Source organism: Phasianus colchicus, chromosome 1 (genome assembly GCF_987193195.1).
Source record: "Phasianus colchicus chromosome 1, bPhaCol1.hap1.1, whole genome shotgun sequence".
Taxonomy (NCBI): domain Eukaryota; kingdom Metazoa; phylum Chordata; class Aves; order Galliformes; family Phasianidae; genus Phasianus; species Phasianus colchicus.
The window spans coordinates 175,533,306-175,557,788 of NC_143436.1; the positions used below are offsets into that span (position 1 = coordinate 175,533,306).

The 24,483-nt window shown below is 35.8% G+C and overlaps 1 protein-coding gene across 5 annotated transcripts in view; it reads right to left on the reverse strand.

The window, feature by feature from the left end:
- Positions 1 to 24,483, reverse strand: part of PDS5B (PDS5 cohesin associated factor B) — a 105,845-nt gene that overhangs the window by 11,845 nt on the left and 69,517 nt on the right. For 3 of the 5 annotated variants that reach the window (XM_031615807.2, XM_031615810.2, XM_031615806.2), the window contains exons 23-31: positions 21,313 to 21,449; positions 14,986 to 15,109; positions 11,904 to 12,108; positions 7,833 to 7,947; positions 7,340 to 7,472; positions 5,939 to 6,058; positions 5,569 to 5,631; positions 3,284 to 3,429; positions 1,274 to 1,379 (exon numbers count right to left, since the gene is read on the reverse strand). In XM_031615807.2, the coding sequence (XP_031471667.1) occupies positions 1,274 to 1,379; positions 3,284 to 3,429; positions 5,569 to 5,631; positions 5,939 to 6,058; positions 7,340 to 7,472; positions 7,833 to 7,947; positions 11,904 to 12,108; positions 14,986 to 15,109; positions 21,313 to 21,449 (1,149 nt within the window). The remainder of the gene's footprint in view (positions 1 to 1,273; positions 1,380 to 3,283; positions 3,430 to 5,568; positions 5,632 to 5,938; positions 6,059 to 7,339; positions 7,473 to 7,832; positions 7,948 to 11,903; positions 12,109 to 14,985; positions 15,110 to 21,312; positions 21,450 to 24,483) is intronic. The other 2 variants (XM_031615808.2, XM_031615809.2) reach the window with 2 other exon arrangements.

Sequence of the window (24,483 nt, forward strand, 5' to 3'; positions counted from 1 at the left end):
AGTCTTGAGAATTGCTGATTCACAGAAATACGCAAGTCCATCAGTAAGAATTGGTAAGGAGAGGGCCTACTGCCCTCAAAGGTATTGATTAATGGTCATTCACTAAAATCTCTTTCGAATTGACATATGTGTAATGTCTTCTGAATTATGTTGACACTGTAAATCAGCATAGCAATGACACCATTCTGCTATCCACTGAAGTTTAATGTTCTCTTGGAACAGTTTGGCAGTGTGCTTGTTGAGAATTAAGACTATTTTAAATCTTGTGAGACTCTATTGATATATAACTATCAGTTAGCTAGCTGACTCTGCCCTAAAGTCTAAGGCAGATCACAGAATGCACAGACATTTAAAATCATGCTACAGCTTCTTCTTGTGATACCTATCATTCAGAACCATCCATTTTCCTGATTTTTTTCTGCCTTCACTGCTGTACAAATTACATGCAAGAAAACAGAATCCATACGGCTATTCAGATAACTCTTACTTGAATTTCTAAATCCAGTGTCAAATCAGGATGCCCTCTTCCTATTCAAGATAATGTGAGACTAGACTGTTGCTATTTCCTATAGCTTTTGAAAAACAACATAGTTGTCTGGAAAAGAACGTCTTCACATCAATAATGGCACAACACCAAAAAAGGTAAGAATTATAATACTTCATTATAATACATCAGCACCATAATTGATGTGTTACCATTTTGCTAGCTACATGCAAGTAAACCATTTACAAAAATAATTTTTACAACCTCAAAAGGCAATCTGACATCTCAGACAGGTTAATGTGCTCCCCCAGAATTCCTGTGTAGTTGAACATTCTGAAGTTAGTCCAATTAATTCTTACAAAGTCATATTTTCACTAACCATCAGATACATACAAAAAAACTACAGTATACTGGGAAACAGAAGCCCAAGCAAGATATCAACTTGACCAATGTTTCAAGTACTTCATCAAGGAATTCCAAACATCAGACTAATCGTGGATTAATTGTCAACAACCTAGCTCTAGCACAATCTACTCCTTTCAAAATCCTGCAAATCATAACAGGCAACCTTGAAAGCTTGCTCAGGTTGTCAGTATGACTCAAAGGTAATGTAATCAGCCAAACTGAACATTTTTTTCATTGCATTTTTCACCTCTAAGCACATCCCAGCAATTGAAAACATTACCTCAGTTTCATGTTAGAAAAATATTAAGTATCAGCATATTCATTGTTATTTTAATATCTTGGTGACTGAAAATGAAATGTCTGTAATGCAACCAAAAGGCTCACCCTTACAAGATCAGAGTCGTCCCTTTTGTCAGTTTTCTTCCCTGGTAATGGTGAACTCAGTGTGAAGTCTTCATTTTCACTGTGGTCCATTTCAGTACTATCAAGCCTAGAATCAATAAACATTTGTTCTCCTTATTATTATAATATATGCAGGTAATCATTTAATATATATTTATATTAAGAATAACCTACAGAAGAAATCTATTCCTAAACCACGAACAATCTGGCAGAAAGAACCTTTCACTCAGATTATTACAGCTATCATGGCATACCACAAACAAGAACATCTAAGGGCAAGGGGTCAATCACAAGCTAATATGATCATCTCAGTTTAATAAAAAACCACAACTGATCTTTTTGAAACAGAAAAGCCTTACTGAGATACAAGAGATCTGTGTATGTTTACATTTGCATACCCTTTACATACCAAAGATCCCCACAGACCAACTAAAGCTCTTTCCTATGGTAAGGTTTGTACGGTAGAACAGCAGATTTAGATTTCAGAGTCAGAATAGCTTTCTTTAGTTATTTATGGCAGCATATATGTAAAAGCAGTTCCACTTTTATTTCAGTTTCTAGATATGTATAAGCGGGCAATGATTTGTAAAACACTGAGACCCACAAGTAGAAGGTAATACCCAAAAGCCAAACTGCAAGAATAATTCCTCTTTATCTGCACTGGAGCTGGAAAAAGCAATTTTAATTTTATTTTATTAAATAACAGTGCAGAGTTTAAACAGTAAATAAATATTCTATGCATTAAAAAAACAAGTAGCATTTAGATACACCAACTCCCTGTACTGGGCACTGCCTACAGTGAGAAAGACATTCTTCTATAAGGAGAAAATCTGCACTAAGTTCTGACAGTTTTTATACATCACCTTAACGGATGCAAGCTTGTGTGAATATATTCAGTCATAGTGAATGGGAAATACCATGCATAATGAATCATTACCATTGCTTCTAGTGGACTTTCCTTCTTTGGTATCACCACTCGAAATGCTAATTGATTTTACTTAAGTGAGCTGGGGAGACCACGAAAACGACAGAATAGGCTGCACTGAGACTTTTTAAAATAGACTAGATGTAGTCTCAGATTCACTTCACTGGATATGAAGATGGATTCTAATCTGCCTTTAATCAATAATATATTTCTGCATATGAACTTGTATGACTTCTTACAAGTTTGTGTAATTGCTATGGAGTGGTGAAGTATTTGTTGTGTAGCACTGCCCTACTTTTCAAATTAATAGTATATATTAAATATTCACAGAAGAATCAACTGAGAAGTCTTAGTTCAAAACATAACTTTCTCTCAGTGTTGAATGAATGTGAGAAGATTAATAGTGGGGACCGTGTAACCTCTGGATTTCTCTGTGAAACAAATTAACAATGTGACCTTCAGTTAAATAAAAGATACCAAGACAGTAACCTAGAAAATCAAAATAAAACAATGTATAAATTTTACGGACAGCTAGCTAACGAGACAACAAATTCTCTAATATTTCAGTATGTCCTTCCCATTATCACAGAATTTAAACCCTAGAAACATTTATCTGCTAAGTCCAGCACAAATTCATAGAAGAGAAAGTTAAACTACATCACCATATTGGCCTACCACTTCTCTCTTTCTATGACATGTAAACACATTACAGCAGCTTACAAATTTCCTAGGATCTGCAGATCTACATATAAATGTATGAAAACCTCCTTCCCTTCTTCCACAAACTTGTAGATGTGATTTTATTCTCTTTTAAGTGATTGTTCTTGAATACCTTTTTTCTTTATTTCTCTCCTCCCCCCCTCCCTTTTTTTTTTTTTTTTTTTTTAAGAGAAAATTTTTTCTGTTGTTGAAAAGCTCAATTTGTGGTTCCCATTATACAGTGTGCCATTATAACTTCACTTCAAAATGATATAATTCTGTTTCTCACTTAAAAAGCATTATAGAAATATTCAAAGTTTCCATTACAAAATACTTGAAGTATCAAAGCTCCTTTGTTGTCTACCAACCTCCCTTTGATCCTTCCTGGAGAGCTTGGATTTGAACTGCTGCTGGCATTGCTTACAGTTTCCATTCGAGAAGATTTGGATTGAGACTGCTTGCCTGCTGACGAAAGAGGCTTGTTAACCGCTCCAAGAACATTGGCTGCTTTGGGCTGAAACCAAAAATATATTTCCTTTATTTTAAGCTAAGCATTTAGATAATATTAACATGTACTTAAAATATTCACACATTTCACTTCCTGCAATCAGAATTTTGATTACAACACAAAACAATAAACATTAAAATACTGAAGTTATGATATAAGAAGGAAGCTGATAGACTTGCAATCAAATAGCCAGCTGCCACCAAAACCAGTATTATTTTCTCAACACTTATAACTGTCCTCTTCTCACTGGTAGTTCTGGGCGGTCACCTGACCTTGCAGTAAGTCACTTCAGCACTTCTTTTAAAGTTTGCTTCCTGCTAATGTAACTGCCGGAAGCAGCTCACCATTTGGATTAGATAAGCATCTCAACTGGCAAAACAGAAGCAGCAGTAGGACAGCACTTTCAGCAAATAAGCCATTAAAGTGGCTTAGCTGTAATGGCAAACCACACTAGCTTCAACTGGGAACAAATGAGGGTCTTAAAAGCAAATATTCCAGAGAAGACTCCAATGATTCATACACAGATTTGGAAATTGTTAGGCTTTTAATAGGAGCCAAAATTTCCAGACAATGGTGAACTTCAGGTTACATAAGTGGATTACCTTTCAGATATGCCAAATATCTCTAGCTCATAATTACTTTTGAGAAAGTTGAAAGTGTTCAGTCAGTCCTAAAGAGAATAGACCTTTATGCCAAGCACCTGCCTACAAAAATGGTGAACAATTAAAGACCATTCCCCAGATTTCACAACATCTAGAATGATCCGTTCTATACTTCAATATTAGATTCTAACTGATGACAGCATAAAGAAAAGGCTTAACGTGCACATCATAGCAGCCTTGAGCATTTATTTTTCAGAGATTTATAAGTGAATACAGAAGAAGCTCAAAAGCACAGAGAAGTTGGAAGTCAAAGTGGATTAACTCCTAAGGAGGGACTTACAACAAAGAGAACCTACACTAACAGTTCCACCCTCATCATTGAGCCTACAATGAAGAGACAGCTGCCCTCAAATTCTGTTTCCTGCTTAGATCCACCTAACTAAAATCCACATAATGTAATATTCCATCCCAGAAAGGCAACAGAATCATGGAATCACAAGGTTAGAAAGGACCTACAAGATCATCTAGTCCAACCGTCCTCCCATTACCATTGCTACCACAAGGCACCAAACCCAATCTCATAGCTCCTCGCTACAGCTATATTCTAGACTAATTTCATACCATGTTGTTTTCATAACGAAAAAGCAATTGAATATTTTCAGTGCTCAAAAATTTGGTGGCTGGTTTTTTTTTTGCAAAGTTCCAGAACTATTAAAAAAAAAAGCAGTTAGAATACCTGTCTCTAGAAAGTTAAATATAAAACCTCACTTGAAAAAGAATTTCAAATTAGGCTACTTGTAAAACATAGAGCTACTGGACAATCCAAAAAGGGTCACCAAGATGATGAAAATTCAAGAGCGTTTCTTAATTGAGACAAGACTGAGAGACCAGGGGCTTTGGGACTAGATGACCTTTAGAGGTCCCCTCCAACCTCAACCGTTCTGATTTTTCATGATAGCAAAACCATGTTACTTGTATTTTAGTGTTGTTGCAGCAAACTTATCAGCGAGCTTGGGACAGAAATTAAGAATTCTCTGTCAAGCATGGGATGAGAGAACTTAAAACTGACTATTTGAAATCTAAGGACAAAACTTCCTTTTTAGAACTCCTGTATCTCCAGTAAAAATTGATTTCTAACTCACTGAGTTCAAATATTCTCACACTCAATATAGTGGTTATATATTTGGGTCAGTAAACATTGGCTTTCATCTTTGAAAATAAATACTATAATATATACATATATTTTCCAAACTTGCATTCTACCTCTACTGGAAAGTAGCTGGCTTACAGTTAATGCTTCATTTGTAAAGTTAAGGCTAATGAAGATGCTGCACTTTTACTTCTTTAGCAAAGTAGCAGATAAATGTTTTCCTGTAATCAGGAACAAGATGCATTAATCTAGATGAAAACCATAGTACGTCCTTTCCTTCACTAAATATTAAATTATTAACTTGTGGGTTTTTTTGTTTGTTTTTTTTTTTTTGGTTATTTATTTAAAGTAAAGTAGACAAATCAATTTTCTTAAAAATAAACAAACACACACCTTTCCAGGAGTGAAAAATGACTTCATTTCTGGAGGAAGATAATTTTTGGTGTTACTAAAATTCTATAAAGAAGGAATAAAAAAAATAAATAATCAATGAACAAGATATAAACATTTTGGAAGTAGTACTAGAAGAGATTTTCATTACATCATTTATACTTTTGAAATTTTAAACCTGAACTATAACATCTCCTAAAAAAAATTACAAAGGCAGAAAAATGTGTGTAAACAAATACTTACAAAAACATAAACACATATCTTCAACTAATTATAATACAGAGAATTCTACAAGATCTACAGAACTCTTGCATTACAACTACTGAAGATTTAAATAGACTTATCTCAAGAAAAATTAAACTCCAAGGTCTACCTTGTCAGGTTGAGTAAAATATCGTGCTGGAAGTACAGGATCTTTAGGGGATTCCAAACTGTATGTTGTACTCTTTGACATAATGATATTCATTGCTACATCACAGACTGTGTAGAGTTTCTGTAAGTAATAAACAATAAAAAGTAAAAATGAAAAATCAGAAGGTCATTTCAAAGCCTGATGAAAATATTCTCTTGAGCAGAGGATTATAAAAGGTCTGAGTTGAAAAGAATATTTAACAGCAGCATCCATATTAAACAGTGTATCACCAAGTTCTAAAACACAGAAGTAGAAAAGCACTGTACACCCAGCAGATAAAGAAAGCTGGCTTTCATGATCTTTCTACATTTTAAGATTAACATATGTCATTGTTTCGAAGACAAAGTTAAACCCAATGCATTTGGGAAAAGTAAAAAAAGTGACATATTTATGTACGTAGGTTACTCCAAAAGTAATGCCTCCTATTTATTTCCATGGAGACTACAACAAATACAAATAGCGCAGTAACACTTTGTCAGAACAAATTCTCAGGTTCAAAATGCTGCTTTTTAAAGCCAGCAACTTCCATTGGCTACGTATTTTGGCCAGCAATGAACAAGAGCCTCCACGTCATGCTCACAAAAATCTGCACGGCCATCCAGAATGTGACTTGTCTTTCACGATGCCATCACCACTGCTGAAACAACACCCACCGCCTCACTGTGCTCACATCCACTGTCTGGTCTCCATAAACGTTTAGCAAGTGTCAATGAATGTCAGTGGGTGCCAATTTTTCTGCATGGAGGAATTCAGTGACACACCTTTGCTTCATACGTACTTCCACATTGGATGCTTTTTGGGCAAGACTGCGCCTCTGCTGCCGTCCGTCACATGGCAACAACATTTAATGGCATATTGGTGAGAAGGTTCAACCTCTATTGCCATACCACCAACATCCACCTCTGCCATCATGGGCCAGCATCATAAAATAGGAGGCATTACTTTTAGTGCAGTCCTCATATTATGTGATGCAAAAACCTCAACAGCAAGATGAGAGTTTGATCTATTCACTACATAATACAAACTAGATAATACAGAAATCTCATGTATGTATTTTTCTTACCCTTTCACATTATGGGATGATTTAAAAGAGTAAAACTTCTAGCTTACATACATCTAAAGATAGCATTCAATGATGTTGCTGAGATTGAAACAGAATGATGTCAAACCATTACATCCTACTGAAACAAGACATCTGTCACCATGTCTGACATCTAAACTGCAATAACGTAATCACTACGTAAAACAACACATGTCCTCTATAGCAAAAGACATCTTCAAGTTGGTGTGTAAACAAAAGTAACCAATTTCCAGAGCAATGTCAAAATCAAACACATTTACCAATCAAATAGTGTCACCTACTTCATTCATTTTTGCATCATCCGGTCCTTGAGCATCTTTAGTCTGCTTAATATTTTCTACCATTTTTCTGATAAATGCATGACTGTTGTTCTCATTTTTAGCCATCAATATTTCCAGTATGAACCACAAACACCTAAGGAGAAAGGCAGTACTCCTCATGAACAAAGACATGAATAAAAATACTACTGACAAAAAAGTCACACTTAGAAAGTGGTTTACTGAAGTTTTATTAGTATTACAAATCTCCAGGAAACCAATTCATTAGAAAGAAGAAATGAAGGTCAGGATGAGCAGAAGGTGCAGGTATTTCTGTAGGGTGCCAAAGAGCACTAAACAAGCATATACACCATTTTCCCACAGTGTTTCACAGTAATAATTGCCACTGACATGTACTGGGCAATGTATCAGTGTAACTCATTCAATTAAAATTTTACTTAGAATAAAATTAAATTACTATAATTCTCAAAAATAACAGCATTAAAGACAGTCCTACTCTTTAATGTCCTTTAGTTGTTCGATGTCCTGGACTTTGACATAATCTGGGTCATGAGCTAGAAGATGTATTGTATAAGGAACAACATACTCTGGTAGAAGCGACAACAGTTTCTCTGAAAAGCAAAAGAAAGATGCATTAAAATACTGCATCTCAAGAAATATATTTTCCTAGAATATTTTTTACTGCAAAGGAAAGAGCAAAAAGAGTCAGCATACACTAATATAAAGCATAAGTACAGGCATATGTATCTCTCGTTTCCTTATGAGGTTTTTGTTAATATCCATCTAATTGTAGATGCATAGATGTTTCATACATACAAAAATTGAGATTTTAACCATGTTCCAGATATTTCCTAGATATCTTGAAAATCAGCTGCAGTTCCCTCTATACTCAAGTCCTTTCCTTGGTTCAAAACCATTATTCTGAAAGACTCAGAAAAGCAGATGATGATCAATCACAAAATCCACATTAACTGCAACATCTGAGACCAGCACAATTGCAGAGTAAGCTATTACTTTTTATATACTGCAGTAAAGTAGTCAAGAGAATAGGAAAAAAAGCATTCTTTTTCCAAAAAAAAAAAAAAAAAAAGAGAGATAGAGAGAGAGGGGAGGGGGGGAGGGAGAAAATTAGAGTTTGCTGTCTAATTGCCACAGAAGTCTACATCACAATAGTCAGATGGACCAACTTTCCTCAGGAGGCAAAAGAATAAGGACTACTACCAAAGACCCTCTGACAGTCACAATCACAAAGTACACCTTCCATAATTTCCTGAGCCAACCACGTAGAAGGAGTTTCAGCATTTCATAAATATAATAAATAGAATGAAAAAGGGTAATGATGGCAGAAAGACATACAGAAAAACACTGCCTTCTCCAACCTAATATGACTGAACAGCTGAAGGATATACAGCACATTTAAGTTATTAAAGCTATGTCCCGTGCCATCAGGCAGGACAATAGGCAAGGCATGCTAGCATTATGTGTATTACTACAGTAAAAACATCTCAATGCTTGCGGCCCACGCAAATACATAGTATAAACATGTCTATGAATAAATGTTTGAATGAACATATAAAGGGAGGAAATTTCTGGCTCCACTTTTGGAAATATCTAATCACATTTTTTAGCAAGTAGAAGGTCATGAAAGACATGACCATATCTGGAAAATCTTTCTTCAGGAAGCTTTAACTATCCCAAATTAAGGATGTAGACTAAATAAATAATTGCTATGCAGTAGTTAAATCTTACTCTATGCAGATCATTACAAATTGGACAGATTAAAGATGCTGCTGCACAGGCTTCATTAAATATTTGGATTCAGTCACAACAAGGAAAGCATTCAAAATTTATGAAGGCCCACAGAAGATAGTCCTGCCAAGTTCCATGGATACACCTTTACATAGCTGTAGCAACTGATCCAGTTAAAAAATAGAGAGTAATTACACCACACAACGTAAGCCATAAAGAGGTTTGAAAAAATATAAAGACATCTATTTCTTTGTATTTTAAGGCATATTTATGTAACTGAAATCCAGTGTACTTTGCAAAGCAGATTATAACATGTTCCTAGTGACATTCCAACATTAAACTTTTTAAACATCCTCCTCTTCTTCAAGCACAGTCCTGCATTTCAGTCATCAGCTAAATAAGAAAAACAAAGATGTGACAAGGAAGAAAAAACTTAATTACAATTTCAGAACACTAGCAAAACTGGCTTGCCATAGACACATCCTAGGCAATACAGAGTTGATTTTCAACTTAAATGGAAGGCTCAGTAACACAGTTTCAATAACTTTTTGCCCAGTACACCTGGTAATGTAACTACAGCAATAGTATCAACTGAGCCTGCAAAACCAACTGAAAGAAATTCATTTAAAAAAGAAAAAGGATATATTGAAACATGATATTTAACCCTTATCATTACAAAAAATAGTAATAACACAATCTTCATTCATCTCTAAAGAGAAGACAAAGACTACCTAAAAGGCAGGATGGCTTCATGGACATAAACTAAAAGCACTTGAAAAAGAATGTGCCCCAGACCCATATACATGAGAAGTTAAACTTTTTTTTTAAATCAAGATTTACTGTTGTAACTTTTCTATTTGCTGACTTGCAAGTACAAGTCCAAAAGTAGAAAGCAAAGATCCCTATGCAAGACAAGTCTCTACAGCGATAGAACAGGTGATACATGGATACACAGTACAATGAACATCTTCTTAAGCAGCGCCATTGTGAGCACCATGTACAGAACGCAGAGACCTTAGTGCAACTACCAGCCTTTCAGCATGGAGTGAAGTGGCAATTTTCTGCCTGGTACCAGTTCTTCGTACATTTCTCTTGGGCTTTTTAACAAATGCTGAAATACCCTCCCAAATTTCCCACTTCCCTCATCGCCTTTTATCAAATTTTCAAGAAAAAGCATATTACAAAATCATCAGGCTTGTAGATCCACAAAACAGTGTTTTGAAAGAAGCAGATTCTCATCTTTAGCTTTTTGCGGATGCTTTTCAAATTGCATACTAGGGTCATTTCTAGCAAGAGCTACTGCATGGCCAGTAAGAAGTGTGAGAAGTACACATCTAAGCAGTATGATCTTATCAGAAGTGGGCTTCATCTATACTACACTGCAGTAGTAATTCCACAAGAAATACACGGTTCAAAACTTTTTGTTTGTTAAAATCTCAGACTGGTAAATCTGGGTATCACAGAATCAGCACTGTGACCCCCTCACCCCCCCAGAAAAATCCTGCAGGCTGCAGCTAATTAGATGTTCTTCTGGGTTACAGTGTAAATCCATTCAGTGGAATCATTCAAGGTAAATTTTTTCAGCAAGAAAAAAAAAAACTATCAGGCACACTGAGGTCCTACTGAATTCAAGACGTCTCACACACCAAGGCTTCACTTCATTGCTTCTAATGACTTTACCATAGTAACTCTACAGTATCTATCTCAGTACAACTAGGAAATCAGCAATTATGTTTTGTTATGAGAATTATTATACTTTCCTCCTCCATAACTGAAATGATTTTTCAGCTTTCAAGAGGAATAATCCGAGGATGACTTAAAGGCTTTTGCTGAATGTAGTTTTCTTTTTTACCTGTTATTGAGGAGAGAGAAAATGTACTGGCTTCCCCCAAGTTTAATTAACAGCATACAAAAGGATTTCTCTGCAGACTTATTGTCTGATCTAAGTCTAATGGGACTGAAGCACAGACTGACATGGCTAGTAAGATCTGTGATTCATAAATGCAGAATGAAATCCATTATCTGACAGCATCCATAAGAACAGATTCACAAAACAGGTGTACCCCAAGACAAAAAAATCCACATCATTTCACAAATGTCAGAGTCAAGAACAATCAGTAATCCTCTAAAGAAATAAAACTCTCAAAGACACTTCCTCAAAATGTCATGAGCTCTTCAGAAAGGTCGATGTTATCATACATCTGTATACCAGTGTAGCCAAACACACATACAATCTGGTCATCTGTATAGTCAAAAGAGACAAGGAATGATTTTAAGAGAAAAATAGCAAATATTAGTCCATGATAACTTCAAAAGCAGACTGTTGTTGCTGGGAAGAAAAGAATTAGATGAACTCATCCTGAAGTGCCTACAAATACAGCCTTTTGCCAGCATAAGACAAGATAAGAAGCCAGTAGGTACAGCAGCTCAAAGACTGCTAATTTAGTGCAGCTTTTAAAATGTAATTAATAATATGCAACCTTAGTGACTTCAGTGAAATAAATTATTGCTACATCAACTAAAACATAATTAACCATTACATTCAAACAGATCTGCCTTTGAAAAACAGCTGCACTTCCAATATTCCTAGGCATAAGCATTAACAAAACTCTTAAAGAAACTGGAAGATCTCACTCATGCCTGATAAAGTGCAAAAGAGAATCTGGACTCTGTTTTCAGTTTTCATTAGAGACCTCTGAGTAAAACTTAAAAATTTACAGTCATTCTGTGCATTAAAACAGAAAATATTTTTACAGTGCATTAACATTAACCTTTGAATTCTAGCACTTGTACCAAAAAGTGACATCTATTCTCTTACCACTAACTGCTGCATGTTGCTTCAGGTACTCCCTTCTGACATTTATGTTCTTCACAAGGCACTGCCTAGCGTGAGCTCTTCTCTCTTTCACTGGATCTTTTGCACACAGAGCACAAATAGCCATATATTCTAGTGGCAGCCGTAGTCTAGAAAGCCCTTTGTGAAGTTTCTGAGCAAATATTTGCCTCACTTGGTAACATTCATCCTATTAAAAACAAAACAAAAAAGCAAACAGTGAGCCTTTCTAAAATTAATATCGAGTGTGAAATAAAACACAGAAGGCTGAGTAAATGTCAAAATCAAGTTCAGATCCTGCCAGCACAGAAATGTAGGAACTGTAGAAATACTTGGGTTGTTGTTTGTTGTTTGTTTTTTTTTAATACCAATTCAAAACAATTAAATGGAATTAATCAGTTGGAGTTTCCCTGAAGGCAAGGAAGAAAGTTAAGTCTCAGTCTGTGGAGAAAGATGCCACACTCAGGATCCAAGGACTGACTAGGCACAGAACAGAGGCACAGAAATTGCTTGTAATGGGACTACTCAGTTCATGTGGCCAAAGGTAAAGGCCTGCATTGAAACACTGTTTAATCATAGGTAACCACTATTGATTTTATTATTGCAATTTCACAAATCTTCATCAAGCTATTAGCATTGGAAGTAGAGTAATACTTAACAGAACTAAAGGTCACATGCTTAAGAGACTACCAAACGTTTCCATCATAATGTATCATAATGTAGAAACCTATGAACCATGACTGACCACAGAAGAGCATAATTTGTAACCAACAGTTGTCAATGAACACAAAGTAAACTAATAACAAGGGGAGCAATGTACTCTTATGATTTATTAAACAATGTATTCCCAGAGGAGATATTAACTTCAAAATTCTCTTTATGAAAACAACCTACAAACATCAGGACTCCATTCAAGGCCAAAAAGTGTTAACAGATGCAGGTGTGGAAAATGCACAGGGAAATGTAAACTTATTTATCCCAGCAAAAATGATCAAGAGGAAAAAGATTTGTTATCTCTAAATATGAGGAAAAAACATTAATAGAAAGAAATACCTATTACGTTAAATAACAGCTTTGAAATCAGAATACATTTAGAGAGTTTCCAGATATCAGCCAACAGGAAGAGAAGAAACAAATGTAGTCACTGGTAACACCCAATCTGCTGAATTTGCAAATGAGGTAAAATATATATGAGATATGAGATACATATATATATATCAAGATTTTTAAAAAGCTTCCAGATGCCAAAGTTGACTAATGAAGCAGCAGCAACCCAAACTGCAAACTCCACCTGTAAGACATAGTCAAGGTCTATTGCATCTATATATGGCCTGCCATTTAGTAAATCCATCCCTGAGCAGAAGGCTAAGAAGCCCTCTTCTCCCATTCGTTAATATTACTTATGTCTCAAGTCTTTAGAATTCTTGGAACAGATTTCTGCATAGTTGCTACAACAAAGTAGTAAATCCTTCTTAGATTAGACTCAATGTAAGGTACAGTTCTTTGTTACTGATGCCATTGTGAGATTGTATCCTTCCCTAAGAAATAACACTGATTTATGAAAACTGACAGATTTGCTTAAATAATTAAAACACCCTCAAACTTAGATTATGAAAGAATCTCAGCAAGTTTGTTTGCTGTTCTGTTTTTTCCTTTTTTTTTTTTTGTTTATGGTTCTTTTTGCTTTTGATATTTTTAATGTACCTTAAATAATAGCAACTATTTTTTCTTAATTCAGCCAAAATTGTATTTTCAACAGCTTATCTTAAAATCTTAAATCTGATCTGAAAAACTTTTGAATACTGAAGTAGTCAACACCATCTTCTACTCTCTTTCAACATGAAGCTTTGCCGACACATCAGTTGTTCTGTAGAACAAACAACTTGGCTGCTGGGGAGATTACAGGCTCGGGAAATACATACATTACTTATTTTAAAAGGACTAAAACTATGTGCACTTAATCATCATGAAGTTCCTGTTTACCACTGGAACATTAAAGCAACAGGCAATGACATTTAATTACGCATTCTACACTCAAGTAATTCCACATTAGAGAATGTGGCATTCCCTCTCTCTCTCAAAAAACAAAAGATCCATTAAATATCAAGCACAGAAATACTGTAGAACACATGCAATAAACCTTAAAAATAAAGCTTTTCCTTTTGTTTTATCTGCTTCTTGATCTGTCCACTTAAAGAAAATCTGCAGTATGCTAAGTTACAGAATATCAGAGTTGGCCTCAATGTCACCTGAGTGCCCTAATCTGTGGTTAGACTTGCTAGTGACAAAAAGGACTATCCATTGTTCTAACAGCTTATGTGTCTACCAGCAGTAAATTAATTTTAGTACTTAGCATAATCTTATGTGTGCATATATATCTGCAAATATTTGAAAAACACATATACTGATTGTATTATTTCCCACATAGATGATCTTGAAGTGTAGATCCTCTGCACCTGAGGATCTGAACTCAACAGCCTGAAAGAAGGATGAAAATGGCAGAAAAATTCAAGAATATCTAGAAAAGTTATTTATAATTATTCATAATCCATTAGGTCCCTCATGGATCAGTAAACATAGAATTTCTGTCCTGAAAGAGCTTACAATCTAAATTTTGATAAACAAATACGGAGGTCAATCAGTTACTGTAAAATTTACAAAGCTTTAAAAACAGGAACGAAATTCTAAGTCTTCACTTATAATTCAAAAGATATTTCCCTTCTGCTACTTCAGTATCAAAAGCAGAAATTCGGGATGACAGCTCCCTATATCTCATATGAAATTGCTCCTAATTCTTCTGCAATTTAAAACATACCGATGACCTTTACAGATCTCCACGTTCCAAATGTATTCTACCCAACTATCAAGAAACAATGATCAACGTTGTCACTGCAGTCCAACTTATCTACGTCTCACTCAAAAATCAATTTTCAGGATTATGAACTGGAAAAAAGAAATTCACATCAAACCCGATGATTTTTTATAAATACAGATTAGCAGAAGTATATGCAACAAACAGCACATAGATATTTGCCAATATCCCACATATCACACCCAACTTCCTTACATTTATGGCTAGTGCACACAGCTGGTACTGTTCCAAGGTGATGATTTCATGGTAACAGGGTTCTTGTGCCAGCTTCACAATAGCACTACCTGCAGCCAACCTCAATCGAGACATATCAGGTTTACTGAAAAACAAGCACATAGGTTATGAGTTAATAAAAGAATGTAGAATTATTTGACTTAATTAAATTTTGGTGAATTAGCATTGCTGAAAGACAGGTATTTTAAAAAGAAAAAAAAACTTCCAGAGTTGGCCTCCACCCAGCCTCAGTTCCCAGACAACAGCACAAGTAACTGCTCATATCAGAAGTTGTTTCCGCTTATCAGATTTTGCAGTCTATTACCACATACCTATTCCCTTGACCCAGCTTTGCAATGAAAATATTTCTTGGAACTTCCTCGAAGCACAACACGGATGTAAATCTGTTTTAATTGTGTGCTGGATCAGCACAGTACCGGCTGCCTTTCAGAGACCTCAACAGACCTCTGACATACTTCTGTTCAGCATGCTCGTTTTCCTTCAGCAGGGGGCTCCTGCCAAGGAAACAGCCCATTTCCAATCCCCAAAGTTGCCAAACTTTCTTATCATGATAGATAGTTCAAAATCCACACTGCACCTCAAAACAAATTTATTTTAATTAGAAACTTTCAGAGGTGACCAAGTGAATTGTACTTTTGAGACAAAAATAATTTAACAACCAAAAATATTCTTAACATGTTGGAAGTACTATTACTTGACTTGTACATGTAAACTGTATTCCTACATAGCAAAACACTCCAAGCATTTGCTATTTTTCATATTGAAATACAGACTGTAACCACGTTTAGAAAGGTCCTCAGAATATCACACATTAGCTTTACAAATTGACATCCACATAACGAGCCCATTAATAAACTTAGTTTGGCTTTCACTCTTAGAAATTTTAACTCAGTAAAACTACATTACTACTGCCTTTCTTTGGAACAAACAGTAAAATAAAGTTAAAAGTTGCGTGTATCACTTGAAACTCTTACTAATGAATTATAGCCAGTAGTAGTAAGTGCAGCCTATTCCTTTGATATTTTGGAGCAATAATCAAGTTGCATTCCAAATTAAAAGTAATCACTCATTCAAGCAGGACTAATATAGTTTAATTTCTTAACCATTTGCCCTTTATTCTTAGGGACAGCAAGCACTGCACTCCTAAGCATTATTATTACCATGAAAACTGTACAAAGCTTTTTAAGATTAAAAGCCACTGTTGAACAGAATAAAAATACCTGAAGAGCTTAAACTTTCATATTATCTGATCAGATCTTATAAACACCTCAGTATTTTATGGAAAAATCAAATAGATGATGAGCACGGGACAAAACTACATTTCAAATAGAACAGGAAGATTAACATCTAGTCCTCAAATATTAAATTTCATTTTAAGTTGGATCTACTAAGATACATGAATCCAAAACAATTTAATTTTTACACACCAGTGACAAATGAACAATAGCTCAGTGGTACAGAAAGAAAGAGCCAAAGAAACGAAGTTTAGAACTTTCAGTCTTCCTTAGCTTTGGCAGCGATAGCATTTAATTCTGAAAACTGAATTGAAAGATATTTCATGTACAAGTTGGCTAAAACTTTGTGGAGTATATTCAACATGTTCTTGTATCCCAGAAATACCTGTGAGCATGTGAGCATGTTGCAGGAAGGAGGAAGAGGACAGTGACAGTTACGTATTTTTATGATTAAAGGTGAAGATCAGATCTATCCTATTACCCAGGAGGATTACACTAAAAGGAAACCCTAAATAAAGGATTTATCTTTTATCAAATTGTCTTAACCAAACATTTTCCAATCTGTACTGTCCCAACATACACAATTTAAAGCTGAAATTAAAATTTCAGTTTAATATATCTATTGTTTTCAATTACTTCTTGGCATTTTGAAAATTAACACTACAGGCATCCTTGTCATATCAGAAACTCCCTAAGAGCTAAAAGGGGGACCTGGACATTTATTTTCTGGAGTGCTATAACTGTTGCTGAAGATCAGATGTTTGAAAACAGAACAGAAATGCAAGCACATGGAAAGACGTTATCAAGTGCAAAATACTGTGTTGGGATGCACAAAGCTAACTCAAATGTGTCTTCAAAATACATCTAGTATATAATCACCTCTCACTTCACAAACTGATAGCTAAGATTTTCCTTTTCCTCCACAGGGTATAAAGGCCAGTGTCCAATTTTATAAGCAGCTTCCATTTTCCATAGAATGTTTCTTCTAAAAAGACTCTCTGACAACGCTGTGTGTCAGATGGCATAGTAGATTATTATTATATACCATGAAATTCTAAAAGCTAAAGATTAACATTTTTTTTTTTCCCCTGGTAAGCTTCAGTAAGGAAAAATACAGACTGCCTTTCCAAAAGTCTCAATGCAGGTTCATATTTGGCATCAATACTGTGGGTAACTGCTAGCATCCTCCAATGCTCTTACTTTATGCTCACTATAAATTAAAATTCGTCCACAAATAAGGCATGTAATATCCAGCTTGGCTATTTTTACTAATCAGAAATAGAAGAATTGGCACCATATTGAATTTTGAACTTGTAGAAGTATTTGTAATTAATAAATAAATCAAAAATAAATACCTGGAAACCACCACCGAGATAGTGTTTATTGTCAAAATTCAATATTAAACAAACTATTCCTGACACCAGTGAATTCAATTTACCTGTGTTAACATTTCAAAGTAATTAAAAGCAATTCAACAAAGTCAATCTCTCTATGTCAAAGTGAGAAAGATGAAGAGTCAGGATTAATTCGTTTCTTTTCCAAACAAGCACTTGTCTTCACACTGTACTCTAGGCTGAACCATGCTTTCAAATTTGAATATGAATAAATCCCATACCTTTACATGGTCACTGAAAAAGCATAGCTGTGTAGATTTAAGAAGAGTTGTGATCTGAGTCATTTTTATGGTTGATTAAGAACTACTTGTTCCAGAATCTTTAGTTCAACCTTCTAATGATGTGGAACAATAAGATTAGAACACTTTATAACACCAAAGCGAGTGGCAATAAAAGTGATTACAACATGACTTTCAGCCTACAAGAGGTCAAATGTGTCCCGAACCCAGCCACTTTCATGTAATCCAATTATCTTTAGCAAATTACACATTATTATTTAAAAGACAAATGCAAGCCGCAAACACAAAAACTGACTCTACACAGAACAACAGCAGATTTAGAAGTTTAGAAGGCAAGATTCTGTACTGCATAGAGTTTTTCTCTTTTCAAAGCCTACAGCAATCTGAAAGGAGAAGCATCAGATTTCCACACCAGAGATCCAACACACTGCCATTGCATTTTCAAAGGATAAAGAATAAAGGTCTGGAAGGGTCAGCCAGACATCAGGAAGCTCTGTGTATGACAAATGTGCATGAAGCATCATTTTCCCTGCTTCAGTTTACGAAGTTACCCTTTAGCACAGGTGCTATAGCTGACAAAAGCAGACCCAATGCAGAACTGTGCTCCTTGATGTTAGAACTTTTGAAAGTGCAATGCCAGGCATCACAGAATAATTGTGGTCAGATGGAACCGCTACAGGTCAGCCAGCCAAACATGGCTGCTAAAGCAGGGACAGCCAGTAGATTCCCCAGAGCACATCTAGACAGCTTTTGAGTATCTCCAATGAGGGAGACTCCACCACCTCTTTGAGCAACATGTGCCAGTGGTCAGACACCTACACAACTGGAAAAAATGCTCTTAGGCTCAAACAGAACCTCCTGTGTTTCAGTTCATGCTCATTGTCTCTAGTCCTGGCACCGGGTACCGCTGAACACAGAACTCCAGGTGGGGCCTCAGTGGTGCCGATGTAGAGAAAAATGATCTCCCTCAGCTTGCTGGCAATGCTTCACCTACTGAAGCCCAGTATGCTGACTGCCTGTCTTCCAACCAAGGCACACAGCTGGCTCATGTTCAACTGGACATGACTTGCAGGCCCCTTTCTGCTTTCCAGCTAGGCACCTCCCAGTGTTTACTCATGCATGAAATTTTTCTTTCCCAAGTGCAGGACTATGCAATTCCTATTGTTGAACTTTGTGAGGTTCCTGTCAGCACATTTATCCAGCCCTGTTTCCATCTTTCTTTCACGAATCCCTGGCATATCAGCCTCTTCTCTCAGTTTTGTGCCACCAGCAAACTTGCTAAAAGGTACACTGTCTCGTGACCCAGATCATTAAGGAAGGTGTTAAAGAAGCTGACCTCTTGGGTACACCACTGGTTACTGGCCTTCAGCTAAGGTTGGTGCCACTGATTACCATGTTTTGGACTTGAACTTAAAACTATCTGAATGGTCATCTCATTATCTACTCATCCAGCACATGCTTCATCAGCTTCTTTATGAGGATCTTAATGGAGACAAGTGTTGAAAAGCCTCCTGAAGTCAAGGTAGATTATATGCACTGCTCTCCTCAACCAAAACTGTCATTTTATCAAAGATTATCATCAAGTTGGTCAAGCGTGACTTCCTATTATTAAATCCAAGCTAACTACTTTTGATGACTTTCACGTACCTGGTTTCTATTTCTAGAAACCATTAGCTCCACTCTCAAAGGATGAAGGTGAGCCTGATTGGCCTATAGTCAAATTTTTAGGGTCCTCTGATAAAGGGTCATGGACTTATGTTTGTCTAGGTGGCTTAAGTATTCCCTGACTGGTTCTTTTCCACCAAGAGTTGGCTTCAGTTTTCTCCAGACATTCCCCTGTTCTCCAGAGCCTCAGACTGGAACAGGCTCCCCAGGAAGGTGTTTGAGTCACTCAACCCTTTGGAGGTGGTGCTCAGGGACATGACTTAGCAGTGGGTTTTTAGAGTTCAGGTAGTTCATTTAGGTTGTGGTTGGACTTGATGATCTTTAAGGCCTTTTCCAACCTGAGCAATTCTATGATAGTATGATTCCTGGGGCTGGTCTTGCTAGTAAAGGCTGAGACAAACGACATTCAACACCCCAGCCTTTCCACATCCTGCATCACCAAGGCTCCTGCCCCATTCAGCCCCATTCCCTAGTCTTCCTTTTGTCACTTATTTACAAGCCCTTCTTGTTGTCTTTGATATCCCTCATCAGATTTAATTCCAGATGGGTTTTGACTATCCTAATGTTGTCCCCACATGCTCAGACAACACCTCTGTATTCCTCCTAGGTTACCTGTCCCTTCTTCTACCTTCTGCACACCTCTTTTATGTCTGAGTTCTGTCAAGAGCTCTTCGTTCAGTCACACAGGTCTCCTGCCATTTTTGCGTGATCTTATGTTTGTCAGAATGAACCACTCTGTAATAATCAGTTACCTTGGACCCCTTTTCACAAAGCTGCTGGACTGGGTAAGTCAACGAGCTCCAGTTATGCTGAAAAGCCAATGGTGTTACTTAGGTCCTTTGTAACTGCCACAAATGGTCATATTACAGAATTCAAAATGATAAAATAACTATTTATGAGAAATTTTAAGAAAGTCCGCACATTACTACAAAGATGATATGCCAGTAAATTCTCAGGTTTCAGCTTTACACACACAACATAGACCTAAATTTGCATGATGGCTGTACAGCATTTAATTCTGCCCCAAAATTAAAATCTTTTTGCTCTTACTGGCACAATCCATGCATGCATTTAACAGCTTCTGCAGATGCAAGTTTTCAATATTTGGAAAACAATAATGCCTGAAAACTTGTCCCTTCCACAGCAGCGGATCAAGAAAATATCCAGTGAAATAAATAAGTTGTCTAACAGCCATCTAAAAGAGAAATTATTTATTGAGAATTAATCTTCTTTACACATTTCCAACTCCATTTCACTTTCAGAGACCTCCAGGGAATAAAGTCTGCCTTCAAACAGAAGTGCCTCATGTACTAGCTATTCCCACCTGGTTTCTGGCAACATGCTGAAAACAATACATTGGCAATATGCTGGCAAATGTGTATGCTCAAAATCCATAAACAGCCTTTCTCATAAAACACAACTGGTACATCGGCAACAATAAGCGACAAAAAAATTTAAAACCCATTTTCAGCGGTACAAAGGAAGTTACTCAGTTTATTCTTGCAGTCTGAGTAATGGCCCTTTAAAGAAGATAAAACAGACATTAAAATACAGCTGCATCTAGGGTGTTAAAATAAACTAAGTCTCAGCAAACTTCTGTAGGAATTCAGCCAAGCTTATCATTGAGTTAAAAAACAAATCATATAAAGATTCTTATACAGTAACAGAACAGTTTAAGTATTACTTTGACTAAAATTCATGTACTCTACCTATTGCATCACCAAGGACATCAAAATGTTACCATTTGTTACATACCTAATTTTCCCCTGCTCTGTCAAATCTCCATCACTGTGTAATATTGTTGTTAGCAACCTTAGAGTAGAAGTTCCTGATTTACTGTGGTTGTTCTTCATTCCTAGCAACCATCGAACCATCATCTTGATGGCCTGAATCTGAAAGATTTTGATATGCAAATGTCAAGTCACATCATATGTCTTATTTGAAAAGTAATGATAGAATATTTTGTTTGTTTACAAGACATTCATAAACATAATGTATCCACTATTATATATAGACATATTATAACATCATAACTATTTAAAATAATCTATCAGTTTAACTATTGTTTTATTTCAAGTGCTTTTTACTAAGAATGTATGTTTGATAAGACTGCAAAACATCATTTAAAATACTGTGCCCACTACTGAAAAGACAACTAGACAGATAAAAATGAAGATAAAAATTAGAAACTGACAATCTTTGACATTTATTACAGCAAATTGAAGTCATATGACATTTAAAGTTTTGGCAGTTTCTTCCACTACACAATCACATTCTGTCCTGTGAAAGCATTGTCTTAATTGACCTTACATCTACCAAACATTGTGTGATCAGCAAACTATGTATACTTAAGAAAATGTAATTGGATCAAAATGTGAAACATTTCTATGCTCATAGAATTCATATGCTTTAATAATCCCTACGAAGTCCTTACATTTGCAATATTTGAATATAAAATTATTTAAGAAATGTAAATTAAAAACGACTTCATAGACATTTTGATCAGTACAGTATTAACCTGCATTAAGATAACTGGCTCCGGAAAAGAATATTTCTTTCTTAGCTATTTAAAGAAAAGCCTCAAAGCCTGTTACTTAAGATAACTTGTCCTTTGCCAATGGAAACGCTGAGTCTTTTGAGGCAAGCTTCTAAAAGTATGCAGAATCTAGCAGCTATCATGAACACTGAATAATTTCTAATTTCTTTAGTGAAAGTAAAGCATGAGTTTGGAGATTAAATTTATTATCTGAATCCTCTCTGTCTTTAGTTTTCCTTCTGTATGAGAGCAAAGAGTAACGAAAACAGAAAGAGGAATATTTTCTTACAGCAAAATGAAAGTGTTCATCTAAAACAAGTAGACATTCTTGGGGAGCAGGGGGCTGGGGAGAAATCCAGAACACAGAATTCAAGAGCTCTACAAAATCTAAACATAAATATAAAAAAACTAAATACAAAGCTAGCACTGGAAGGAACCTACTACATGCTAAATCCAATCACTCTATTTTAATATGTGATTGTACATAGTAACAGAATTCCTTTTTCCCTGAAAGACAAAGTTCTATCAACTTAATAGTCAAAATATTACTGAACAAAGTTCACAATATGACCTCCTTCATGTAAAACTGAACACAGTGGTCCCTTCAGATCTCTAAATTCTGTCACTTATTTTTACAAGTTTATTTTTAGCACCACAGCCCATCTATTCCACAAACAGAATTAGGGATATTGGGAACACCAGCAGGAGGCAGGCTATCAAGAAGTAAAATCACAAATCAATTTTGTGGAACAGAAATGAAATTCAGTCTTGCCCTATCCCTCAACTGGTATTCAGGTATCCCTGTTTGTAAGCAGTCTCTAGCTATCCACTAGGAGATGACGACGATGACAATAATAATAGCAGCAGCAGCAGCTTTGGCAGTCTATCTATTTAATTATTTCATGTCACAACCAGTACCTGTATCATTACTGTCTCCCATTTGTTGTGAAGACAGAAACATTATAGTTCTGTGTGGTCTTCAAGTAAATACGTATATGAATCTTCACTCCTCAAACTGCATAACTTCCTTAACAACAGACTTCTGTGCATACAAATTTAGTCAGGGAGCAGCCACATGCTGTCTTGTGCTCCTGCATCTCTGGTCAGCTCCCAGTCAATTTTTTATTTTAACCTTTGCTTCTCCCTTCCTCTCCACAGCTCCTTCCCCCTAGTTTTTAAGAAGTCTACTACTCTAAGTCATGCTATCACATAACAAGTCCTAAACCCAGGTCCTTCAGTATTTTCCTATCTTTCCTCTCTGTTCGTTATTTCTCAGTCGCTGTTAATGATGTTTTGACAACATTACAACAATGCTTCAGAATTAAATATTCCAATAAAATTAATTAGTATGGGACATGAAAATCCTACCTTACCCACTGCATCAAGCAACCTGAACACGAGTTTGCACCACCTCCTTGTTTTAAATTTTATTTTTGCAGCCAAATAGGATAATTATCAAAAATAATTCAGTTTGGAAGGAATTTCAGATTGTCCCCAGTCCAATCTTAAAGGAAGATCAACTATGAAGTTAGTTTTACTCAGTTTGGTGTTGAAATCCTCCAAGAATAGGGATTGCACAGCCTCTTGGCACCCTGCCCAACTCTGACTGTTCTTTCCTTATATCTACTCCGAATCTCATTTCACTTTATGTTCCATGAGACTGAATTCTCTGATATCAGAAGTTAAGTCTTAGATTATATGCAGCATGAGAGGTCACGAATTACTCCCTACCACCAGATAAGACAGCACAACATGAATTAGGTGTATTTTAAGTGCAATCAAAAACAATCGTATGTGATTACTTTTTTTCCTCCAGAGATGATATATCATTGGTTTGTCATATAAGGGAACTGAAATTAATAACTAGCTTTACATAAACAATCAGCAGCAAATAAGCATTAACATTTAAAGATGAAAATTAACAAAAAAAAATCAACAGTAAAGTATAGCCTTTTTCTCTCATCTAGGTTACCATCATACCTCTACTATAAAAACATAATGGGCACCCATCCCTTCTAGTAATTCTAGAAAACAATCCTGGAAACACTGTCTCCTTACTACATCCATGTACATCTACAATAGGTTGCTCAATTTTCTTCTACTCAAGTTTTGGGAACCACAAATACCACAGAAATAGCGCAGAACTTGAAGGTTAGCACAGTAACAAAAAATGGAACACTGCCTACATAAAACACAGCTAGAGAAATAGAAACCTAATACTGTAGGATATATAGAAAGAAACAAGAAATACTACTGCTGCTATGCAAGACTCAATCTGGCTGCATGGCACACTGAAATAGTCATAATTAATCTTGCTAGCTTTAAGATAGTCATTACATGTATTATACAATTACATTACAAAAGGGGAGAAAGGCTTTTAAAACCAGTGT